At 50.3% G+C, this 20447-nt stretch overlaps 1 protein-coding gene across 6 annotated transcripts in view; it reads right to left on the reverse strand.

The window, feature by feature from the left end:
• Positions 1-20447, reverse strand: part of EML1 (EMAP like 1) — a 172056-nt gene that overhangs the window by 67888 nt on the left and 83721 nt on the right. For 5 of the 6 annotated variants that reach the window (XM_066272625.1, XM_066272628.1, XM_066272623.1 and 2 more), the window contains exon 2: positions 4448-4630. In XM_066272625.1, the coding sequence (XP_066128722.1) occupies positions 4448-4630 (183 nt within the window). Of the gene's footprint in view, positions 1-4447; positions 4631-10074; positions 10516-20447 lie in introns of those variants that run through there. The other variant, XM_066272627.1, reaches the window with a different exon arrangement.

The raw sequence follows: 20447 nt of genomic DNA on the forward strand, positions 1-20447 counted from the left end.
GGGAGGCAGAGACAGATTCCCACATGTGCCCTGACTGGGATCCACCTGGCAAGCCCCCTATCAGGTGATGCTTTGCCCATCCAGGGCCGCTGCTCCATTGCTCGGCAACCAAGGAACTTTAAGGCCTGAGGTGAGGTCATGGAGCCATCCTCAGCACCTGGGGCCAACTTGCTCAAACCGAGCCATGGCTGTGGGAGGAGAAGAGAGAGAGAGAGAAAGAGAGAGATGGGGTTGGGGAAGAAATAGATGGTTGCTTCTCCTGTGTGTCCTGACTGGGAATCAAACCCGGGACTTTCACGCCAGGCTGATGCTCTATTGCTGAGCCAACCGGCCAGGGCCATTACAGCAAAATTAAAATGAGAAATGGGAACTACTGGTTAATTAACTACTGGTTAATGCCCAGCAAAGCTGACCGCCCACAGGCACAGGGTGATGAGTATATTGTAACCCACATTTTACATTTCAAATCCTGTGATGCCCTCCTAGCGCCAACATGGAAATCAGTTGAGCGTGTGTACAATGGATCTATTATTTAACTCCAAATCATGATTCCTGCCTTCTTGAGAACACGTGAACCAACCCCAGCTCCGGAAGTTTGCTGTGACCCCCAAGGCTGGTCTCAGTGCAGCGAGGATCAGACTTGGTGGTAAGAACGGAGTAATTTTTAAGACAAATTTCTTCTGCTTATTAAGGAATATACACCAAAGAACATTTAGAAGCCAATTAAAAGATTTAAAAAAAAAAGGAGGCCCTGGCTGGGTCATTCAGTGGATGAAGCCCCGTCCAGCACACTGAGGTTGTGGGTTTGATCCTCAGTCGGGGCGTGTAGGGAGGCAATCAATGAGCGCTCAGCTAAGGAAAACAATGAGGTGATGCTTCTCTTTCTCTCCCGTCCTCCCCCATCAATGAAAACAATTTTTTTAAGTACAGAAAAGAAAAACATCATCATTCTAACACTGAGAAAAAAAGAAACAATAATATACCCTGGCAGGTTGGCTCAGTGGTAGAGCGTCAGCCTGGGGTGTGGATGTCCTGGGTTCAATTCTGGTCATGAAACATAGGAGAAGCGCCCATCTGCTTCTCCACCCTCCCCCTCCCCCTTCTCTCTTTTTCTCTCTTCTCCTGCAGCCATGGCTCGGTTGGTTCAAGCACATTGGCTCTGGGTGCTGAGGATGGCTCCGTGGAGCCTCTGCCTCAGGTGCTAAAAATAGCTCAGTTGAGAGCATGGCCCCAGATGTGCAGAGCATTGGCCCCCAAAAAGGGAGTCACTGGGTGGATCCCGGTTGGGGCGCATGCGGGAGTCTGTCTCTCTCTCTTTCTCTCTCTCTCTCTCTCTCTCCCCTCCTCTCCTCTCACTTGGAATAGAGGGGGGAAAAAAGACATATGAGAGGGCAACCAGTTTTCAATATTAAAAAATTTTTAAAATACAAAAGGAAAAGGAACACAAGATTAGCAAAGTTTGGGGAGCTTAGGTAGAGGCTGATTCATCCTAGGACCTAGTATCTTTGGACTAAGAAGAGTTGGATAATTAGTACAATAGGCCATTCTAGGGACAGGAGAACATTATTTTAAAAAGGTAGCCCGAGACACAGCTCATTCTGCATGAACTAAGGGCACAGGCGTTTTATGGGGTTGGCCACTGTCCTCCCCTGTTCCGGGAAGCCTTGAACTTGATCTACGAGTGAGTTATTTTCATGAGGCTACAGATCTCACTGTTCTACCAGTTAAGTCACATGAAGAATGATCAAGTAAGTCAAAGATCAGAGGTCATGATAACCCCCTTCCAGTAAGGGGAGTACTGTCACAGAGAGGAACTAGAATTATCTCCTGGCCTCATGGGCCATACAGAGGCCACGAAGTGAACACACAGTCCAACACTGAGGATGAGGACAGCCACCGTCACAGCACTCACCATGCCCCTGCTTTGGGCACTTTAAGTGCTGACGGCCATCCAAGGCAGCCCACTCCTTTGTGACACAGCCATCCCCACCTCTGGGCGGACAGCACAGGGATGTGCACCCAAAGCTCTTGACAACTAACCTTCAGGGACAAGGATTCACCAAACATTTAAAAATTAGTATGCCATGTGCCCAGTCTAGTTCAGGTCTGTATGAGAGTGGCAAGCCAGAATAATGTAAAGTGATCATAATAATGTGGCCTTTTAGAGACCAAAGGAGGGGCCCTGGCTGGTTGGTTCAGTGGTAGAGCATCAGCCTGGCGTGTGGAAGTCCAGGTTTAATTCCTGGTCAGGGCACACAGGAAAGGCAACCATCTGCTTTCCCCCCTCCCCCTTCTCTCCTCCTCTCTCTCTTCTTCTCCTGCAGCCATGACTGGATTGATTTCAGCTCATTGGCCCCAGGTGCTTGGGATGGCTGCATGGAGCTTCTGCCTCAGGTGCTAAAAATAGCTCAGTTGCAAGCATTGGTCCCAGATGGGCAGAACATTGGCCCCATATGGGGATTGCTGGGTGGATCAGGTGGGAAGAAGGGTAAGTCTGTCTCTGTATCTCCCTTTCTCAGAAAGAAAGAAAGAAAGAAAGAAAGAAAGAAAGAAAGAAAGAAAGAAAGAAAGAGAGAGAAAGGAAAGGAAAGAAAGAGAAAAAAACTGAAGAAGATTTGCCTAAAATCAGTTTTGACTAGAAGATTCCCCAACCAAACCAGGGCTATGAAGCGCCAGTTACCCAGATAGAGGGTCACATGCTGGGGCCAAAGCAATGCCCCCAGAGAAGCAGCCCCAGCACGATGAGGGACTCCCCCCTCTGCTCCAGAGTCCCCTAGTGAACTGAGGACAAGCAGGGACAGCCATGGCCCCTCCACTCAGGGGACGCTACCACCTCATCGACTCTCTTGTGGTTTTTTTCCATTTCTTGATGCGACCTTCTGATGATTATGCCTTGATTTTCACTTATGAAAAGAATGTTATAAGGAAACATCAGCTCTAACCATGGGGAAAAAAAGAGATTTCTCTTAGAAGTTTTATAAAAATCAAACTTGACTCTTAATCAAAAAAAGATAACTCCTGGACAGCCCTCTTGTATTATTTCTACACTCCCCCCCCCCCAATTTTCTGAAAATAAAGAAGCTGTAGAAGTCTGTAGTTTTATAGGAAGCAACTACTTTGAATGTACCCTTTAGGATACAGGAGTCATCAGAATTATTTTGGGAAAGCAGAGTAGGTCAAGAACACCTAAAACATCCCGGTCTCTATTTAAAATACCCTAATCGCTTTGCAACTTAGAAGGAGAGGAAGATTATTTAAAAGGATTATTCAAGACGCAAACATCGCGCAGGGTGTGTATCTCACGCCGAGCTGGTAATGATTGCCCCAAAAGACAGAGAAATAGATTATTTTTCCGCAGAACTGAGGAAAAACTGAGTCCTCCGTGAGACAGTGCCTTCTCCTGACTCCAAGGAAAATACGGGAACTGTGAAACCATTTGTTAAATCCAAACGAAATAAGACGGTTCACGTTAAGGGGACATTTTACATGCCACAATCTCAAAATGCTTTAACGGAAGGAACTTCACAGCCAAGAGCAACTTTGTTCTGCTTTCTAGGGTTGGCCAGGAGGAAAAGTCATTCTGGCAAAAGGTGAGCCGTGCAAATCCGTGGAAAGCAGACAGCAGGGTAGGAACTAGTCAGCCAGGAGCTGTCAGGAGGCGATTTGTTTCCAAAATTTCAAAAAGAAAGGTTGCTACAAAGTTACTTAAAACAAAAAATACTGCTTTTTTATGTTTCCTTCCCAGGGGCCACAGGGAAAGGAAGTGAGTGTTTCAATCTGCCAGAAATCCACTAGGCATAGGACCCCCTGGAAGGCTACATGCTGACTGACAGCAGGGAAGGAGACAGAAAAGAAACAGGAGGTTCTGCCCAGAAGGAGCCCGCTCACTCGCTAGTGGGGAGGGGGAGTGAGTGACAAACTTCAGGATTCTGAGCCACTCAGGGAGGGGCCTTTCCCCTCCCGTGTCCCCTGCGTGTGGCCCGGAATCAGTTAAGCATTAGCTGGGCTGAAGCAAACAATAGTATAAGATGAGCGCAGAGAAAGAGACGAGAGTTAGCAAAACACTTTCTAGGAAGCAGCCCCCTAAGGGCCCCCCGACAATGGGGGGCAGCCTCCTAAGGGGCCCCAGACAATGGGGGTGTGTGCATGTGCAAACTAACTCTATCGCAGAGAATCTGGATAAACGGTTGTTCTCACTGTGGACAGTTCTTTCCTTACCCTCCAAGCATTTACTGGTCCCCTACAAGTGTGCCCCTCTGGGCTGTACATCCCCAACATGAAGCCAGAACACACTGTCCTGCTCTGTATGATGCATGTGGACGATGCTAAGGTCGTGCTATTGTTTTTCTAAGTCTCGCCTCTCGGTCAGGGTTGGAGAGTGCAATGTTATCAGCCGGAGGGAGGCTCGTCGGTGAGACCGAGCCTCCCGGACGCGTGCAGTGCCCACCTTTGGTAGGTCCTTTCCTGTTGAGCACGGCCTGCTGCTCCTCCGTGATGTTCAGCCGCCGGACCACGTCGGCCAGCGCCGACTTCAGCAGCTGGATGTCGTCCTCTTGCATCTGGACCCGCTGCTCCAGGGAGGCGATGCGGTCTGTCACCTCCATGCTACTCGCCGCGGAAGCGCTGTCATCTGAACCCAAGGAAAGGAACAAGTGAGTCTCACGTGCTCCCCAGGGACACCGGCCCGTAAACATGCGCGAGCCCACTGCCGTAACAAAAGAATTAAAAATCGACGACGAGGGCCTCTCCGCGGACACCACGCGAAACCTTCCAGCACGCAGGGCGGCAACAGCTTGTTCTACTACCGCCCAGCCCTCTTCTATGTTAGTGCTTCCCAGTTTTTGAACTGAGGTTTTAACCGCTATTGTATTTTTCTAGATGCCAGCGGCAGCCCTGGTATCGTTTCCATGATACCAGAGCACCTCGGGAATGGAGGGGGCATCTTCTAATCTGTCTGTTTCTTTCTTTGTGTCTGTGACAGAGACAGAGCGGGTCAGAGAGAGGGACAGATAGGGACAGACAGGAAGGGAGAGAGATGAGAAGCATCAATTCTCTGTTGTAGCACCTTAGTTGTTTATTGATTGCTTTCTCATATGTGCCTTGACGGGGGGGGGGGGGCGGGGGGAGGTGTTACAGCAGAGCGAGTGACCCCTTGCTCAAGCCAGTGACCTTGGGCTCAAGCTGATGAGCCTTGCTCAAACCAAATGAGCCCGCGTTCAAGCTGGCGACCTCGAGGTCTCGAACCTGGGTCCTCTGTGTCCCAGTCTGACATTCTATCCACTGCACCAACGCCTGGTCAGGCTAACCTGTCTGTTTCAACTCAGCACACATGCTGGAGTCCACTGCATGGTCCGCTGGCTTTTGCCCCAACGGTGCTGACAGGTCAAATCATCACAAGACCACAACACCCATAGGGCAAGACTTTTGAGGACTGGCGACTCCAACTAGGCAGTAGGAGTGGGCGACTCTGTTCGGCAGGCAACCCTCATGGCCACGGTCACCTTTCCTGGCGCAGAGTCGTTGACTCCCAGTTCCTCCTGGGGTGCCCCCGCCCTCCGTGATCTTCCTTGCTCTCTGCCCCCTGCTCTGTCTCCCTCCCTCCCCTTAGCACACTGCAGCCGTGCTGACCTCCCCTACGCCACGGCTTTCGTACTTGTTGCCGCCTTTGCTTGGAACATTTCTCAGCCAGCATTTTCCACGACCAAATCCTCCCGTTCTTTAGGTCTCAGCTCAAACGGGAGCCTGTCGGAGCGTCCCTGACTCCTCGCCAAACGCCGTCTCTCCCGAGACATCGGCCTCATTTCTTTGTTCACGGCACCACGACCCACGACGACCCTTTCGTGTGTCTGCTGTCTGTCTGCGTCCCCCAGCTACAACGGGGGCACCGCGGAGTCGCCCTCCTGCCAGGTACAGCCGACCCTCTCGGACAGCGCCCCCTGCAGACGGCAAGTGATAAGCCCGGAAACGACACAAAAGAACTGCCCGGAGGTTCTGGAGAGCGGGCGCAAGCAGCGTGGAGACGCTGACGAAGGTTCTGGAGAGCGGGCGCGAGCAGCGTGGAGACGCTGACGGGGCGCTCACACTTGCCTGGCAGAGGACAGACGGACAGCTGTACATACAAGTAAGTTCCCTTTTCCAGGGCGTTTAGCCAGGACTAAGTGGTGCACGCGTCGGGGCAGGGTGGGGGGTACGCACAGAAAACCCCAGAGCTGGTTTCTCCTAGGAAAATCAGAGTGAAGTCCAAACTCTGCGAGCACTGAAGGGAAAGGGAGAAATCCCGGGAAGGAAAAAGCCAGACAGGGGATCCCCAAACTCTGTGGATTCCCGTACACACTCACACGGACGCAAGCACTCCAGCTAACGACAGAGGATCGGAACTGAGGTCGGAGCGGCAGCACAAGAAACGGCCTACAGTCCAGGTCCAACGAAGAAAGGCACCGCGGGGACAGGGGAGACAGCACTCATGAGAGGAAAGTGGAACGCGGACTCTCCACAGCTTAACTTTCGTAATGCCCAGGACGCAATCCAAAAATCACTGAGAACGCTCTAAGAAGCAAGAAACAAAACGTACGAGAGAGAGAGAGAGAGAGAGAGAGAGAGAGAGAGAGAGAGAGAGAAATAGAGTACAAATCCAAAAATGAACAAAACATTGGCACGGGAAAAAATATGTGAATAAACAGTTCACTAAAGAACAAACAGGCACAGGAAAAGATGTTCATTGTAATTAGCTAGTAGTAGGCAAAATGCAAATTAAATGCACAATGAGATATCACCACAACCTACTGAGATGGCTCAAACACAGAATTCCGGCAAAACCAAACGCGGTGAGAGGAGAGTCTGGGGCGAACGAGGCTGTGCCACGCTGCTGGGGGGCACACAGGGCGGTGTGGGCACCCTGGCAAACAGCGCTGCCGCTTCTTATCAAGTTAAACATATACTGACTATGTAACCTAGCAATCGTTAGGTACAACGGCTCCATTCATACTCGGTAAAGATGGGGAACAACTGATGTGCTCCAACTGGTGAACGGATCAGCTGTGGTACGCCCACACCGGGGAGTACTATGCAGTGATACGAAGGGGAGATCAGTGGATACACACAACTTTGGGTGGCTCCCAAAGGCATCACGCTAAGCGAAGGGTACACACCCAGTCTCGAAAAGGGTACACACGGTAGGATCCCATTTACAGGATTCTGCACAAAGCTACATACAGTACAGGAGAACAGATCCCTGGTTGCCAGGGGCTGGGGGAGGGGCAGAGCGCAAGGGAGTTGGTGGAGATTATAGAAATGTTCCGTGTCCTGGTGCTGGTGGTAGTTACACGCGTCTACCCTGTGTTAAAATACACAGAATGGTCTCAAAATAGGAATTTCGTTGACTATTAAAACCTGAAAAATAACTTCTTGGGAGTCCAAGCGCGATCAGGTCTACGCCCTGGCTTTGTCAGTCAGGGGCTCTTCCTGCTTATTGAGGTTGGTGGCTGTTACACCATGACATCTCAGCAAAGGGGCGTGTCAGTGAAAACTGAGTGCTCGTGGCTCAATCCAAGGAGGCCATCCTTAAGTTCTGTACATCTCGTGAAGAGACAACGGTCCGTGGGATTTCTCCACTTGTCCTTGGACCTGGTGGGGGGGGGCAGGAAAACCCACCTTCACAATGTCAAGCCAAGGGCAAGGGGCGGGGCATGAGAAGCATAAAAGGGCATCTTCCCTCTGTCCTCTGAGGAGTGAAACAGCTGGAGGGAATCCTCCCAGGTGCGAATAAAGATGGGCGGGCAAGTCCGTGGGACAGCTGCCACGCGGGAGCCGGGGGCCACCTCACCGGAAGACCTCGCCGCAGGGAGAGGGCAGGGGGGATTCTCCTGAGCCGGAGAAGCCGTTCTAGAGCAAAGCCAGTGTTGGGGAGGACTTGCGGAAGAGGCAGATGCTTTAGGCATTATTAGCATAGACTCTGGACTCGAGTTGCCTGGGTTCAAATCCCAGCCTTACTGCTAACTAGCCACGTTGTGTAGGGCACATTATTTCATCGTTACGTGCCTCAGTTTCTCCATTTGTAAAATAGGGACAACAGTTATCTAAGATTGTATCAAAAACGAGTTAATATATAATGAGCACTTAGGATATACTTTTGCACGTCGTAAACGCTTTATCGATGTAAGCTATAATTAAGCAATTGTCACTCTCCTTATTACCGAGAAAAACTACCAATGTAAATTTAAGCTTAATTTTTTCCTTGAAAATTCCTATGTGCTGTCTACACATTGATATGCAAAATAGCACTGAAAATTTAATTAGAAATCCGTGTTTTAGGAACAGCACGCGCCGGCACAGGGGATCACGCGTTTCTCTGGCGTCTGGGGGCTGGCCGCGCGGACGGCAGCTGCGAGGGAGCACGCACGCTCCCCTACGGGCCCGCCACCGTGGCGCGGGGGCCAGCACGGCCCTGAAGCGGGATGCTGGCCTCGCCCGCACCGCCTGCCTGCGCACCGTGGCGCGGGGGCCAGCACGGCCCTGAAGCGGGATGCTGGCCTCGCCCGCACCGCCTGCCTGCGCACCGTGGCGCGGGGGCCAGCACGGCCCTGAAGCGGGATGCTGGCCTCGCCCGCACCGCCTGCCTGCGCACCGTGGCGCGGGGGCCAGCACGGCCCTGAAGCGGGATGCTGGCCTCGCCCGCACCACCTGTGCTTCCAAGTTAATCACAACAACACGCCACGTCAGACAAGGCAGCCTGCTCTGGGTTCGAAACATTTATTTGAGTGCAAAACAGCACCGTGTGGTCTTGGTTTGCTCTCTCGGTGGTTCTAACAAAACCGCATAGACCAGGCTCTGTTTTCAAGATAATTGCATAGGAAAAAGCCTCATTTTAAAAATTTTACCAAAACCCCCCCAAACCTGAAAAACAAAACTCGAACCACCTGAATACCTGCCTCTAAACACAAGTGATTAAAGAGCCGCCACGTCTGGTCTGCTCAGAGGACCTTGGCGGGCGAGAGGGGCTGGGGGTTTCTCCATGACAGCCCGGGGGCTCCCCAATGACGCAGCACCGCCGTGTTCACCCGTGACGAGCTGTCTGCCCCTGCGGGTCACCACGTTCGGGGGCGCACTGGGGGCCGCCTGCCAGGCAGCCAGCACGTGAACTGTGTCCCGTCCTTTGCCTTCCCGTGTACAGAAAAGGCCAGTGTGGTTCAACAACTTTACACACCAGTGCAGCTGGGAGAGAAAACGGATTAGCAGAATAAAAAACAAGACGAAGCTGAAGCCGCGTTTCACAGACACTCACCGCTTTCCGACCCCTGCCCACTTCACAGCCCGCCCCAGCAGCGCAGGGCGGCGGCGCTCACCTGAGCTCCCGCCAAGAAAACCTCGCTCGACTGGGAATGCCACACAGAGCAAACCCTAACACGTTGTTTATTTTAAAGCGGTTTTGGTTCCCGGACCTCTGCAATTGATCCGTGGAGTCAAACGGAACAGGGTTAATAACACAGCCTCCATCTTCTCTCCAAAGTTTCGCATCTTTGTCAAGCACCCTAACTTCACGGAGTTAGAGTGAGGCTTGAAGAAGACAGTTTTCCCTCTATTCTTACCTCTTGGGTTTTTTTTTTTTTTTTCATTTTTCTGAAGCTGGAAACAGGGAGAGACAGTCAGACAGACTCCCGCATGCGCCCGACCGGGATCCACCCGGCACGCCCACCAGGGGCAACGCTCTGCCCACCAGGGGGGGGTGCTCTGCCCATCCTGGGCGTCGCCATATTGCGACCAGAGCCACTCTAGCGCCTGAGGCAGAGGCCACAGAGCCATGCCCAGCGCCCGGGCCATCTCTGCTCCAATGGAGCCTTGGCTGCGGGAGGGGAAGAGAGAGACAGAGAGGAAAGCGCGGCGGAGGGGTGGAGAAGCAAATGGGCGCTTCTCCTGTGTGCCCTGGCCGGGAATCGAACCCGGGTCCTCCGCACGCTAGGCCGACGCTCTACGGGTTTTTTTTTAATTTTTTAATTTTAACTTCTGTCTGAACTTGAACTACTGGCTGGAGCTGGGACACATGCTCATTTCCTTAGGAAGGCATGGGGGTCGACTTACATGCGACAGGGCGAGTGTCCCTCTGTGTCAGGATCACGGAACCATCTCAGTAATCAGCTGCACAGATGGACACCGCCGGCCAGGGGCAGGCGCGGGTCCGTCTGAGGCAGAACCCAGCCCGCAGTGGCGCGAGGCTTTGAACGCAGATGTCTAAGTCGGCCCCCCTGTTCTAGAAGCGGCTCTGCCTCCTTCACCAGCAGCAGCCCTCGTGGCGCCTTGTCAAGGTCCGAACATGGTGCAGAAAACTCGTCCTCGGAGAGGCTGACGATCAGGGCTGCTGCGCTGCTGGGAGACCGCGGGTGACAAAGATCCTCGCAGTTTAAGACTTAAGCCAAAAGGATAAGCTCTTCCCCACAAGTCTCTGATTATTTGATTAAGCTGCAAAAGGCTATATGCCTTTCTTCACAGCTCCGTGTTAGCTATGAGACTGCTGGTTTCTGCACCCCCCACGTCTGTCGAAGAGACCGGAGGCAGTTTTCTTTTACCCTTTGTTTTGTGAAGTTAAGATGTTATACAGGGCGAGGGGGGCGGGGGTTTCTGCACTTGGGGAGAATTCTTAGTTTGCCTTGGAAATGTGACTTTGTATCTGAGCTCTCTTTGATTTGCAAATGACTTTGCTTTATTACACTATAAAAATAAAGCTTTGGGAATAGAGGCGCTTTGGGTGGACCATCAGCCACCAAAAGACCTCCCGATCGCATCCTTTTTCTTTCTGTGTTTATTTTCTGTTCCTCCGTTGCTCCCGCCGGAGACCTGCAGAATTACGAGTCACACTGGTTCACGACACTGGACAGCCTGGGTCCGGGGCTTCGGAGAAAGCACAGGCTTGGCATTCAGACCGGGCAGGGCTCAAGTCCTGGGTCTGTCACTTATTAGCCGTGTGACCCTGGCAAATGATTCAACCACTCCGGGAATAATACCCACCTGTTTCCTGAAGTCCCTGTGGGGATAAATATTAATGTATGTGGAACATGTGATACAACGGTGGCAAACAGATGCTCGACACACATGCAGTGCAGCATGACCACAGTTCACTGTTGTCAGTATCACTGTTTACAATAGAGAAAGGCAAACACTGACCTCGAGTGAAACCAACATTAACGACAGCCACTGAGCAAGTTCTGTGAGAACCAGGCAGTGCTCGGCCCCTGAGAAGCCTAGACTCAAGAAGAAGGTGCCATTTCTGCCTCTGGAGCACCTCTGGTCAGTGGAGGAAACGTGACATTAGCCTTAAGATCGAGGGGAGTTCCACACAAACCCCCTCACACAGGGCAGCACATGACTCGTGGGCAGAGGACGCACCGAGCATCACACCCATGGCTCCGTCTCAGACTTGACTCACGAGAACCTAGAGGGACGCCAGCTTCTTTCTGAATGTGAACTGAGGTCCTGGGTCCAGGTAGGACCTACATCACCCCTGGTTCAGAGGCAAAAAAAAACAAAAAAAATCACCTTGAGGCTGAGCCTTTGCCTTGGACCTTCCTGTAGCTATCTGTGCCTCGGAATTTCACCTGGGATCATCATTTTACGGTAAAAAGTAGCACAAAAAGATCTTCCGGTAATTTGTTTTATTCTATTTAGAAAGGTGAGAGAAGTGCACTTGTTTCTCCATTCATGAGGCTGTCTCATTACCTAGAGATCACACAGGCTCTTGACTTTGTAAATCTCCTGGTGATGCGTAGATAATTGTTGCTGTCTGAGGGACGTTCCCGGAAGTCCAAGGGGGCCTATTAATTTTAAAAGGTTCACTTAGAACCCGCCTCGCCTCTCTGCCTTGAGATGCTACTGCTTCCTTCTCTTTAATTACTTAAAACAGTAAGAGCTGCCCCGCACTGCCCCCCCACCCCGTAGCAGATGCTATGCCTCCGTGTCTCCGGTTCATACGACCTCCTCCCGTTTCGTAGATGACACTGGAGAAGCCGGTGTCTCATCCCCCTTATCTAAACACATGCAGCTAGAGACTGACAAGCTGGGGGCCCGCTGGGAGCCTCTGCCTCACACTGGATCCCGCTGTCCACCCGATGACAGAGAGCAACTCCAGTGGGACTCGCGTGGTACTGAGCAGAATATACATAGAATTTGTTTTGTGTATGAGAAAGACAGAGAGACGACAGACAGGGGGGCAGGAAGGGAGAGAGATGAGAAGCATCAATTCTTCGTTGCGGCACCTCAGTTGTTTATTGATTGCTTTCTCATACGTGCCTTGACCAGGGGGCTACAGCAGACCGAGTGACGTCTTGCTCAAGCCAGCAACCTTGGGCTTCAAACCAGCGACCTTTGGGCTCAAGCCAGTAACCTTTGGGCTCAAGTCAACGATCATGGGGTCAAGTCTATGATCCCACACTCAAGCCAGTGACCCCATGCTCAAGCTGGTGAGCCCATGCTCAAGCTGGCGACCTCGGGGTTTCAAACCTGGGTCCTCTGCGTCCCAGTCTGATGCTCTATCTATTGCGCCACCGCCTGGTCAGGCAATATATGTAGAATTTTTGCATCATTTTACCTTTTTCAAATTACCAGACAAGAAAAAAAGACATCTTAGGACAGAGCTTTAGCATTTTAGAAGCAATAATCTGCAGGTCGACACCTCATGTTAAAGTTGGCTTTCCATCTGATACATTGTTTGCAGAAAAGCTGTGCTACATTGTCATGCTCTGGACCATTCTGAAATACGGAAACAGGTAGTGCCGAGGGGCCCCTCTATCCTCAGTTCTGCTAGCGTCGGTTTCAGCGCCCGCAGATGTGCAGCTCTGAACACCACTCCTGCTGGAGGACTCGGGCCCTGCTTCTCTCTTCCAGGGCTCCTGGTTCTCCTTGGACCACGTGGGTCAGTCAGGGACCCCGCGTCTTACCCACCCCTGGGCTGGACCTGCCACTCGAGCACCCGCCAGCTCTGATATTCTTCACGTCACAGGAAATTACGAGAACTGACCCTCCCGGTCAGTCACCCGTCTCACCTGGCGCTCCGGAGCTAACGTCCCTACACTTGACTACGCGAGAAGTCTGCGGCAGCCCTGGGCCGGCATGGAAACACTGCCACTGCCCGCCGACGAGGGGAGCCTGGGGGAGCCTCCTGAAGCCAAGCGGGCCGTGGCATAAAGATCTTTTCTGAGTCTTGGGTTGTGAGATCGTGGTTCTGGAGACCGGGGAAAACACGTAAGATCACCGTCAGAAGCAACATGGGACTGTGTTGACTTTAGATGACATGATGTAGCGGAAAGCTAACAAATCCTTTGTTCCGCTCAATCAAACGTTACCGAGCACCCTCCTGGTAAACACCACGACCTTCCTATCCGTGGGGCACGCGGTCCAGCAGAGGAGAGACTGGCCAACAAGAACCAACAGAGAAGCAGAGGAACCCAGGTGACAGCAATTACACAGTCCCCACCGGCCCCAGTCACGAGCTTGGCACAAAGCCCGGCTACAGATGTAACAGAGGACCAGACAAGCCCAGGTCAGGACGCGGGCGGCGGAGGCGGAGCAGGCTCGAGGGGAGCTGCTGGCTTCCAGTGCGTACTGAGGGGTAGAAGCAGCAAGACCGTGCACAGTCACTCACAGAAGGGAGAGTGTGGGGATTCTAGACAGAGTTCAGGACCTAGGAAACGCGTCAACAACCTTATTTTGAAACGTACTCTGATTTCATTTTGCCTAACAAAGGCTTCCCATGGAACCCCGAGAGTCCTCAGAATCTCTGGTGTGTTCGTTTAATACCACACACAAGCACACACGTGCATACACACATATGTGTGCGTGCACACAAATGCACACACATCACACACCTTGGACCCCCACACACTACCCCCATGCACTCACACATATCCATGCAGACACACACACACACCTCTGCCTTTGCAGAAGTCAACTTGTTTCCTGTTTCTGTCAGAAACTAGAAGACCTGGGTACTTTAAGGTTGTTTACCACTTCCCCCAGCCCCAGTTTTACAACAAACAAGAGATCCTGCCGTTGAGTGTGAAGCAATCTGCTTTAAAATGCGGCTTTTTCTCTGACGTTTGGTAGCACAGGGGAGACAGACAGGACTGGCACATCCCGTCTCTGGGGCAGCTGGGACGACAGAGCGAGAGAGAAGAGACTGCAGGCCCTGGCCGGTTGGCTCAGTGGTAGAGCATCGGCCTGGCGTGCAGAAGTCCCAGGTTCGATTCCCGGCCAGGGCACACAGGAGAAGCACCCATTTGCTTCTCCACCCCTCCCCCTCTCCTTCCTCTCTGTCTCTCTCTTCCCCTCCCTCAGCCAAGGCTCCATTGGAGCAAAGATGGCCCGGGCGCTGGGGATGGCTCCTTGGCCTCTGCCTCAGGCGCTAGAGTGGCTCTGGTCGCAGCAGAGCGAGGCCCCGGAGGGGCAGAGCGTCGCCCCCTGGTGGGCATGTCGGGTGGATCCCGGTCGGGAGCATGCGGGAGTCTGTCTGACTGTCTCTCCCCGCTTTCAGCTTCAGAAAAAATACAAAAAAAAAAAAAGAGACTGCAGCTTTCTAAAGAGACTGCAGCTTTCTAGTAACGCTCCTGGCCAGTCAGGTGGGCGGCCAAGCCCCGCCCTGAGAAGGGACGATTTAAACTACGGAGGTGGGGACGGCAGAGCAGGGGCAATAATGAGTGTGAGGGTAGAACCTGAAGAAGATCTAAAGCTGTAGCCCAAGTGTTATTTTACAGAGACTAACGGTTTCAACAGTCACCTGCTGCAGGTGTGAGAGGCTGGACGGTAGAACCGGTAACACTGACAGTCTCGAGGACTGAGCAGTCCTGGCTAGTGTCAGGCGGGATTCCCTTGGCGTGGACGCCTGTGCTTTAATAGTTGGGATGAGAAATCCAAAAAACACAGTTCAAATGTTAAAAACCCACCATTGGGGCTAGCACCAGGTTCTCCAGGATACAACGCCCTGATGCACACTGAAGCTGGCGGTAATACTGTGGGTCCGCCAGCTCGTGGAAGACACCTCCACTGAAAACCCCTCGCTGCCCACTGCACGTGAGCGCGGAGCCGCCACTGTCTACGGTTAGGATCCACGGGAAGGTCTGAGTCCTCCCCTCCCACCACCCACATCCCTTTTTCTGGGGTTACTGTTGTCACTATGAAACTTTTTCTCTGCTTTACTTACTGACATCGTGCGACTACTCTTTAAAAAGTGCCATCAACTTCTTCCAGCCAAGACGGAGAAACAAGGCTCCGGGTTCATCACCCTACCCGAAACAGCTAAAAGAGACAGACAAAATGCGTGACACAGACAGGGAGGGACAGGGGTGGGGAGCAGAAGAGGGCACCCCGCAGCTCCCAGGAAGCGATGGGGGCAGGGGACCCCAAGAAGTTGAGGAGACAGAGCTGGAAGTCCAGAAAAGCCACCGGGACTGTAGCTTGCAGCGCAGAATACCGCACAGAGGGGGCTGCAAAGAGAGAAACTTCGGAACCAAGTCTTCGGCTGAGAGCAGACCAGCATTTACATGGAAGGAAATTGCCTGGGGCTGAGGAAAGAACCAGCGGAACAGAGAGAACCAGCCCAGGCCTCAGGAAGCGCAGGGATGAACTCCTCTTCCCGTCAGCCAGCGTGGAAACCGCACAGCCCACGGGGCGATGAGAGAACTCAGCACACGGTCCCCAAGGCTCAACACTCCTCTGGCCCCCAGCAGAGCTGCTCCCAAGTAACTAACCACATCCCAGAACAAAGCCCAAAAGTATTTATAGGAATATAAAAATATCCAGCTCCCCACAAGGTAAAATGGATGATGTCTGGTATCCAATAAAAAATCACCAGGCAGGAAAATATATATGACCGACAGTTAGGAAAAGAACCACACAAAACTAACCCAGAAACGACCCAGATGATAGAATTATCAGACAAGGAAAATGAAACAGTGATTATAACTGTATTACACATGTTAGAGAAGCATAGGAAAGGCTGAATATGGTAGGTAGAGGCATGAAAGTATGTGTATATTATATATTGCATATGTTTTAAAGTCAAACTTCAAGAAAACTACGAAGTACTGGGCGAGATTAACTGAAAAGATTAGTGAACATGAAGAAATAGCAATAGAAATGATCCAAAATGAAATACTGAGAGAAAATAGACTGGAAGGGGGGGAGAGAGAGAGAAAGAGAAAGAGAACGAGAAAGAGAGGGGGAGAGAGAGAGAGAGAGAGAGAGAATATGACTAAGAATAGAGCACCACGGAGTTGGTAAGACAACCTCAAGTGTCCTAATATCTGTGTGATTCAAGTCCCAAAGGGGAGGAGAAAGAAGGACATTTTAAAAAATCATTAGAAAAATAATGGCTGAAAATGTTCCAAATTTGATAAAAATTATAAATAGGCAGATCAAGAAGTTCAATGAATCCTGAGCACGAGAAACATGAGCATTGCACCAGGCAGGGCAAAGTCAAGGTGCTTAAGCCCAACCATAGAGAGGAACCCGGCAAACGAGGAATGCAGACCTTCCTCACCGACTGAGTGACGGAAAGCTGGATGCTCGTCTCCAGGGTCGGGGACAAAGCCAGGGTCTCCTCCTGTGACTCCCACTCGGCATTACACTGGAAGTCCAGCTCGTGCCCGAAGACAAGAAGAAGTCAGAGCGTATCAACCGGGAAAGGAGAAGCAAGTCTGCAAATGGCACAACTGTCTGTGTGGGAAACTCCACAGAACAGGCAGGAAAAACTCCTCGAGTAAGTGATGATAGCGAGGCTGCATGAAAAAAGATTACTATCACTATACAAAAGGTAACTGCTTTCCGACAAAATGAACAATTGGAATTTGAAATTAAAAACACAAACACCATTTAAAATAACACCAAGAAAAGGAATAATTAGGTATACCTCCAACAACATATGTATAGGATGTATATATATGCAGCTAACCATAAAATTATGATAAAAGACATCAACAAAATATGAACAAGATCTATATGCAGGAAACTATAAAATTAGGATGAAAGAAATAAAATTAAAAAAAGACCTGAAGGAATGGAGAGATATTTTGTGTTGGTGGATTAGAAATCCCAATGTTGTTATGTTACCTCTTCCCAACTTGATCAGTAGAGTGAACACAATCCCAGTCATAACCCCAGCAAGCTATATCGTGGATACTGAAAACCCATTCTAAAGTTTGTACGGGGAGGCAAAGGACCTGGAGCAGCCAACACAATACTGAACAAGGGCAACGACACTGAGAACTGGTACTACCTGACTTTAAGACTGAACACAAAGCTGCAGAGTCAAGACATCATGTTACTGGTGAGAGAGCAGACCGATAGACCCGTGGAACACAACGGGGAGCCCAGAGGTAGAGTCAACCACTCTCTCACCCAGGAGCAAAGGCGAGTCAATAGAGAAAAGACAGTATTTTCAACAAAGGGTGCTGGGACAGTTAGATATCCAGAAACACAGACCTTACAACAAACATCAACTCGGATGGCGCAGACTGGAAAATCGGAAAGAATTTTGAACCGAATGAGCACGGTAACACAGCATACCCAAGTTTGTGAGACATGGCTGCGACAGCTCTCAGTTATAGCACCGAATGCCTACAGTAGAAAAGAAGAATGGAGAAGGAAGAGGAGGAGGTGAAGGAAAATGACTTCAGCTTCTCCCTTAAGGAAATCCAAACCTTAAGAAACCGCAAGTGAGCGGAGGAGAGGGGGTCGCACACTTCAGAGCAGAAATCAGTGGAACAGATGAAAGTCTACAGGGAAAATCCAGCCGAAGGCTAGTCCTTTGACAAAGTAACTAAAATGGACAAATGAGTCAGGAAAATCAAAGAGAAAGGGCACAAAATATCAGCAGCAAGAAGAAGAGGTGACACCATCGTGAATCTACAGATAGTTAAAAGGATAACAAGGGAATATTAAGAAAAGCTCTATGCCAAAAATTTCAATAACTTAGAAGAAATACCCAAATTCTTTGAAAAACAAAAACTACTAATGTTAATGCAAGTATAGACAATCTAAATATCTTTATTTTAAAAATTGAATTTATAGTTAAAACTCTTTCCCCCCTCCCCAAAAAGAAAACCCAGATAACTGCATTGGTCATTCTACCAAACATTTCAGGAAGAAATAACACCACTCCACATAAACTTCTTCCAGATAACTGGGGAGAAGGGACTACTTCTCAACCCATCGACTAAGCCAGCCTTACTCTCCTGTCAAAATCCCACAAATGTGTTACAAAACAGAATGTTGGTTAGCACATAGAGCAGATGGACATCTGATACACTGTAAGTGGTACAACCACTTCGGAAAACAGTTTGAACAGTCGGTCGCCCACTGTTCCATCCAGCCATTCTACTCCTCCTTCGTATCCCAACAGATAGGAAACCACACGTTTATGCAAACACCTGGACACAAATGGTCAAAGCAACTTTATTTGTAAGAGACAAAGACTGGAAACAGCTCAAATGTCCATCAACAAACAAATGCATAAACTGACTGTGGCATGTCCACACAAGGGAAAGATTGCTTAGTGATAAGAACATTTAACACTTACAAGCGACAACATGGATGAATCTGAAAGCAATTACGCTGAGTGAGAGAAGCCAGGGAACAGAGTGCGTGCTGCGTGAGTCCATTTAGAGGACACCACACGAGATACAAACTAAGCCACAGGGACAGGAGACCAGGGGCTGGCGGGCGACGAAGGCGTCCAGAGAAACCTTAGAGGACGACAGCTATGCTCACTATCTTGATTCTGGTTCTGGTTTCATGTGTATGTGCATGTCCAAAGATAGCGAATTGTTCATTTAAATATGCTCAGATTATTGGATGTCAATAAAACCTCCAGAGAACTTTTTTTTTTAAAAAGAAGGGAGGAGGAAAGCAGAACAAAAATCCACACAAAAAACAGCAAATATATATGTATGTACATACATGGTTTTAAAAAATAATTCCAGAAAATCTGCTCAAGTGTCACAAGATGTCAAAAACTCTTCATGAAATGAGACAGGATACGCAGGAGAAGAAGAAGGAGGGAGGAGGGAGAAGGAGGAAGGAGGAGGAGGAAGAGGAAGAAGAAGGAGGAGAAGAAAGAATGAGAAGGAGAAGGAGAAGAGGAGGAGGAGAAGAAGAGGAGGAGGAGGAAGGAGGAGGGAGAAGGAGGAAGGAGGAGGAGGAAGAGGAAGAAGAAGGAGGAGAAGAAAGAATGAGAAGGAGAAGGAGAAGAGGAGGAGGAGAAGAAGAGGAGGAGGAGGAAGGAGGAGGGAGAAGGAGGAAGGAGGAGGAGGAAGAGGAAGAAGAGGAGGAGGAAGAGGAAGAAGAGGAGGAGGAAGAGGAAGAAGAGGAGGAGGAGGAAGAGGAAGAAGAGGAGGAAGAGGAAGAGGAAGAAGAAGAAGGAGAAGAAAGAGGAGAAAGAGAAGAGGAGGAGGAGGAGGAGGAAGGAGGAGGGAGAAGGAGGAAGGAGGATGGAGAAGGAGGAAGGAGGAGGAGGAAGAGGAAGAAGAAGAGGAGGAGGAAGAGGAAGAAGAAGAAGGAGAAGAAAGAGAAGGAGAAAGAGAAGAGGAGGAGGAGGAGGAGGAAGGAGGAGGGAGAAGGAGGAAGGAGGAGGAGGAAGAGGAAGAAGAAGGAGAAGGAGAAGAAAGAGAAAGAGAAGGAGAAGGAGAAGAGGAGGAGGAGGAGGAGGAGGAGGAGAGAAATGCTCAGTTTGGACAAAGAAAGGAAAAAGATAAACTGAACTATTTCTGTACCGAAAGCTTATGGCATTTTTTTTCTTAATAGACCTTAAAAATATTTTTTATTTGTAACAAGGCCAGTGCTACCTATTCCAACAGTAACAGCAAGACTTCATTTCCCATACTCCCCACCCCTAATTTTACTCTTAGACTAGCTTTGAAAATCCCACTGGGAATGTCCAATTCCAAATTCCATGAGGATGTGACACTCCCCCTTGCCCCTCCCCTTCCCCGTCACAGCTGCAGGTGGGTGCCAAGGAGCAGAACTCGGGTCTGGGCCCTGTCGGGGGCGTTTCCTCAGTCCCAGTCGCTGGGGGCGGGAGCCTCCCCACCTGGCTCTCTTCCCACGTAGTGTTCAGGGAGTGAGACTGAGCTATTCAACAAACAACCCAACTCAACCATCCAGCTGGACGTTCCGACCTACCCAAGGAGACATCTGCCTTCCTCCACCCAGAACTCCGCTTCCAGCCCAACAAAATGCACCACAAAGTACTACTCAGAGTACATTTCTATAACGTCACTTTTAAAGAGCATTCATCAAACAATACAAGTCGACAACCTAGTTCTCTAATATCTCAAATGCACTTGAAAAGGACATGTGTGCCTTTCAGTTATAGCATTTTCACCATTTTCCAGTGAAGTTCTGCCATGTGATCCTTCAAGTACTGTTTGAAAATTAATCTGAAATGTGAATGCAGTCCTAGGAAAAAGAAA

Source organism: Saccopteryx bilineata, chromosome 4 (assembly GCF_036850765.1).
Source record: "Saccopteryx bilineata isolate mSacBil1 chromosome 4, mSacBil1_pri_phased_curated, whole genome shotgun sequence".
NCBI lineage: Eukaryota > Metazoa > Chordata > Mammalia > Chiroptera > Emballonuridae > Saccopteryx > Saccopteryx bilineata.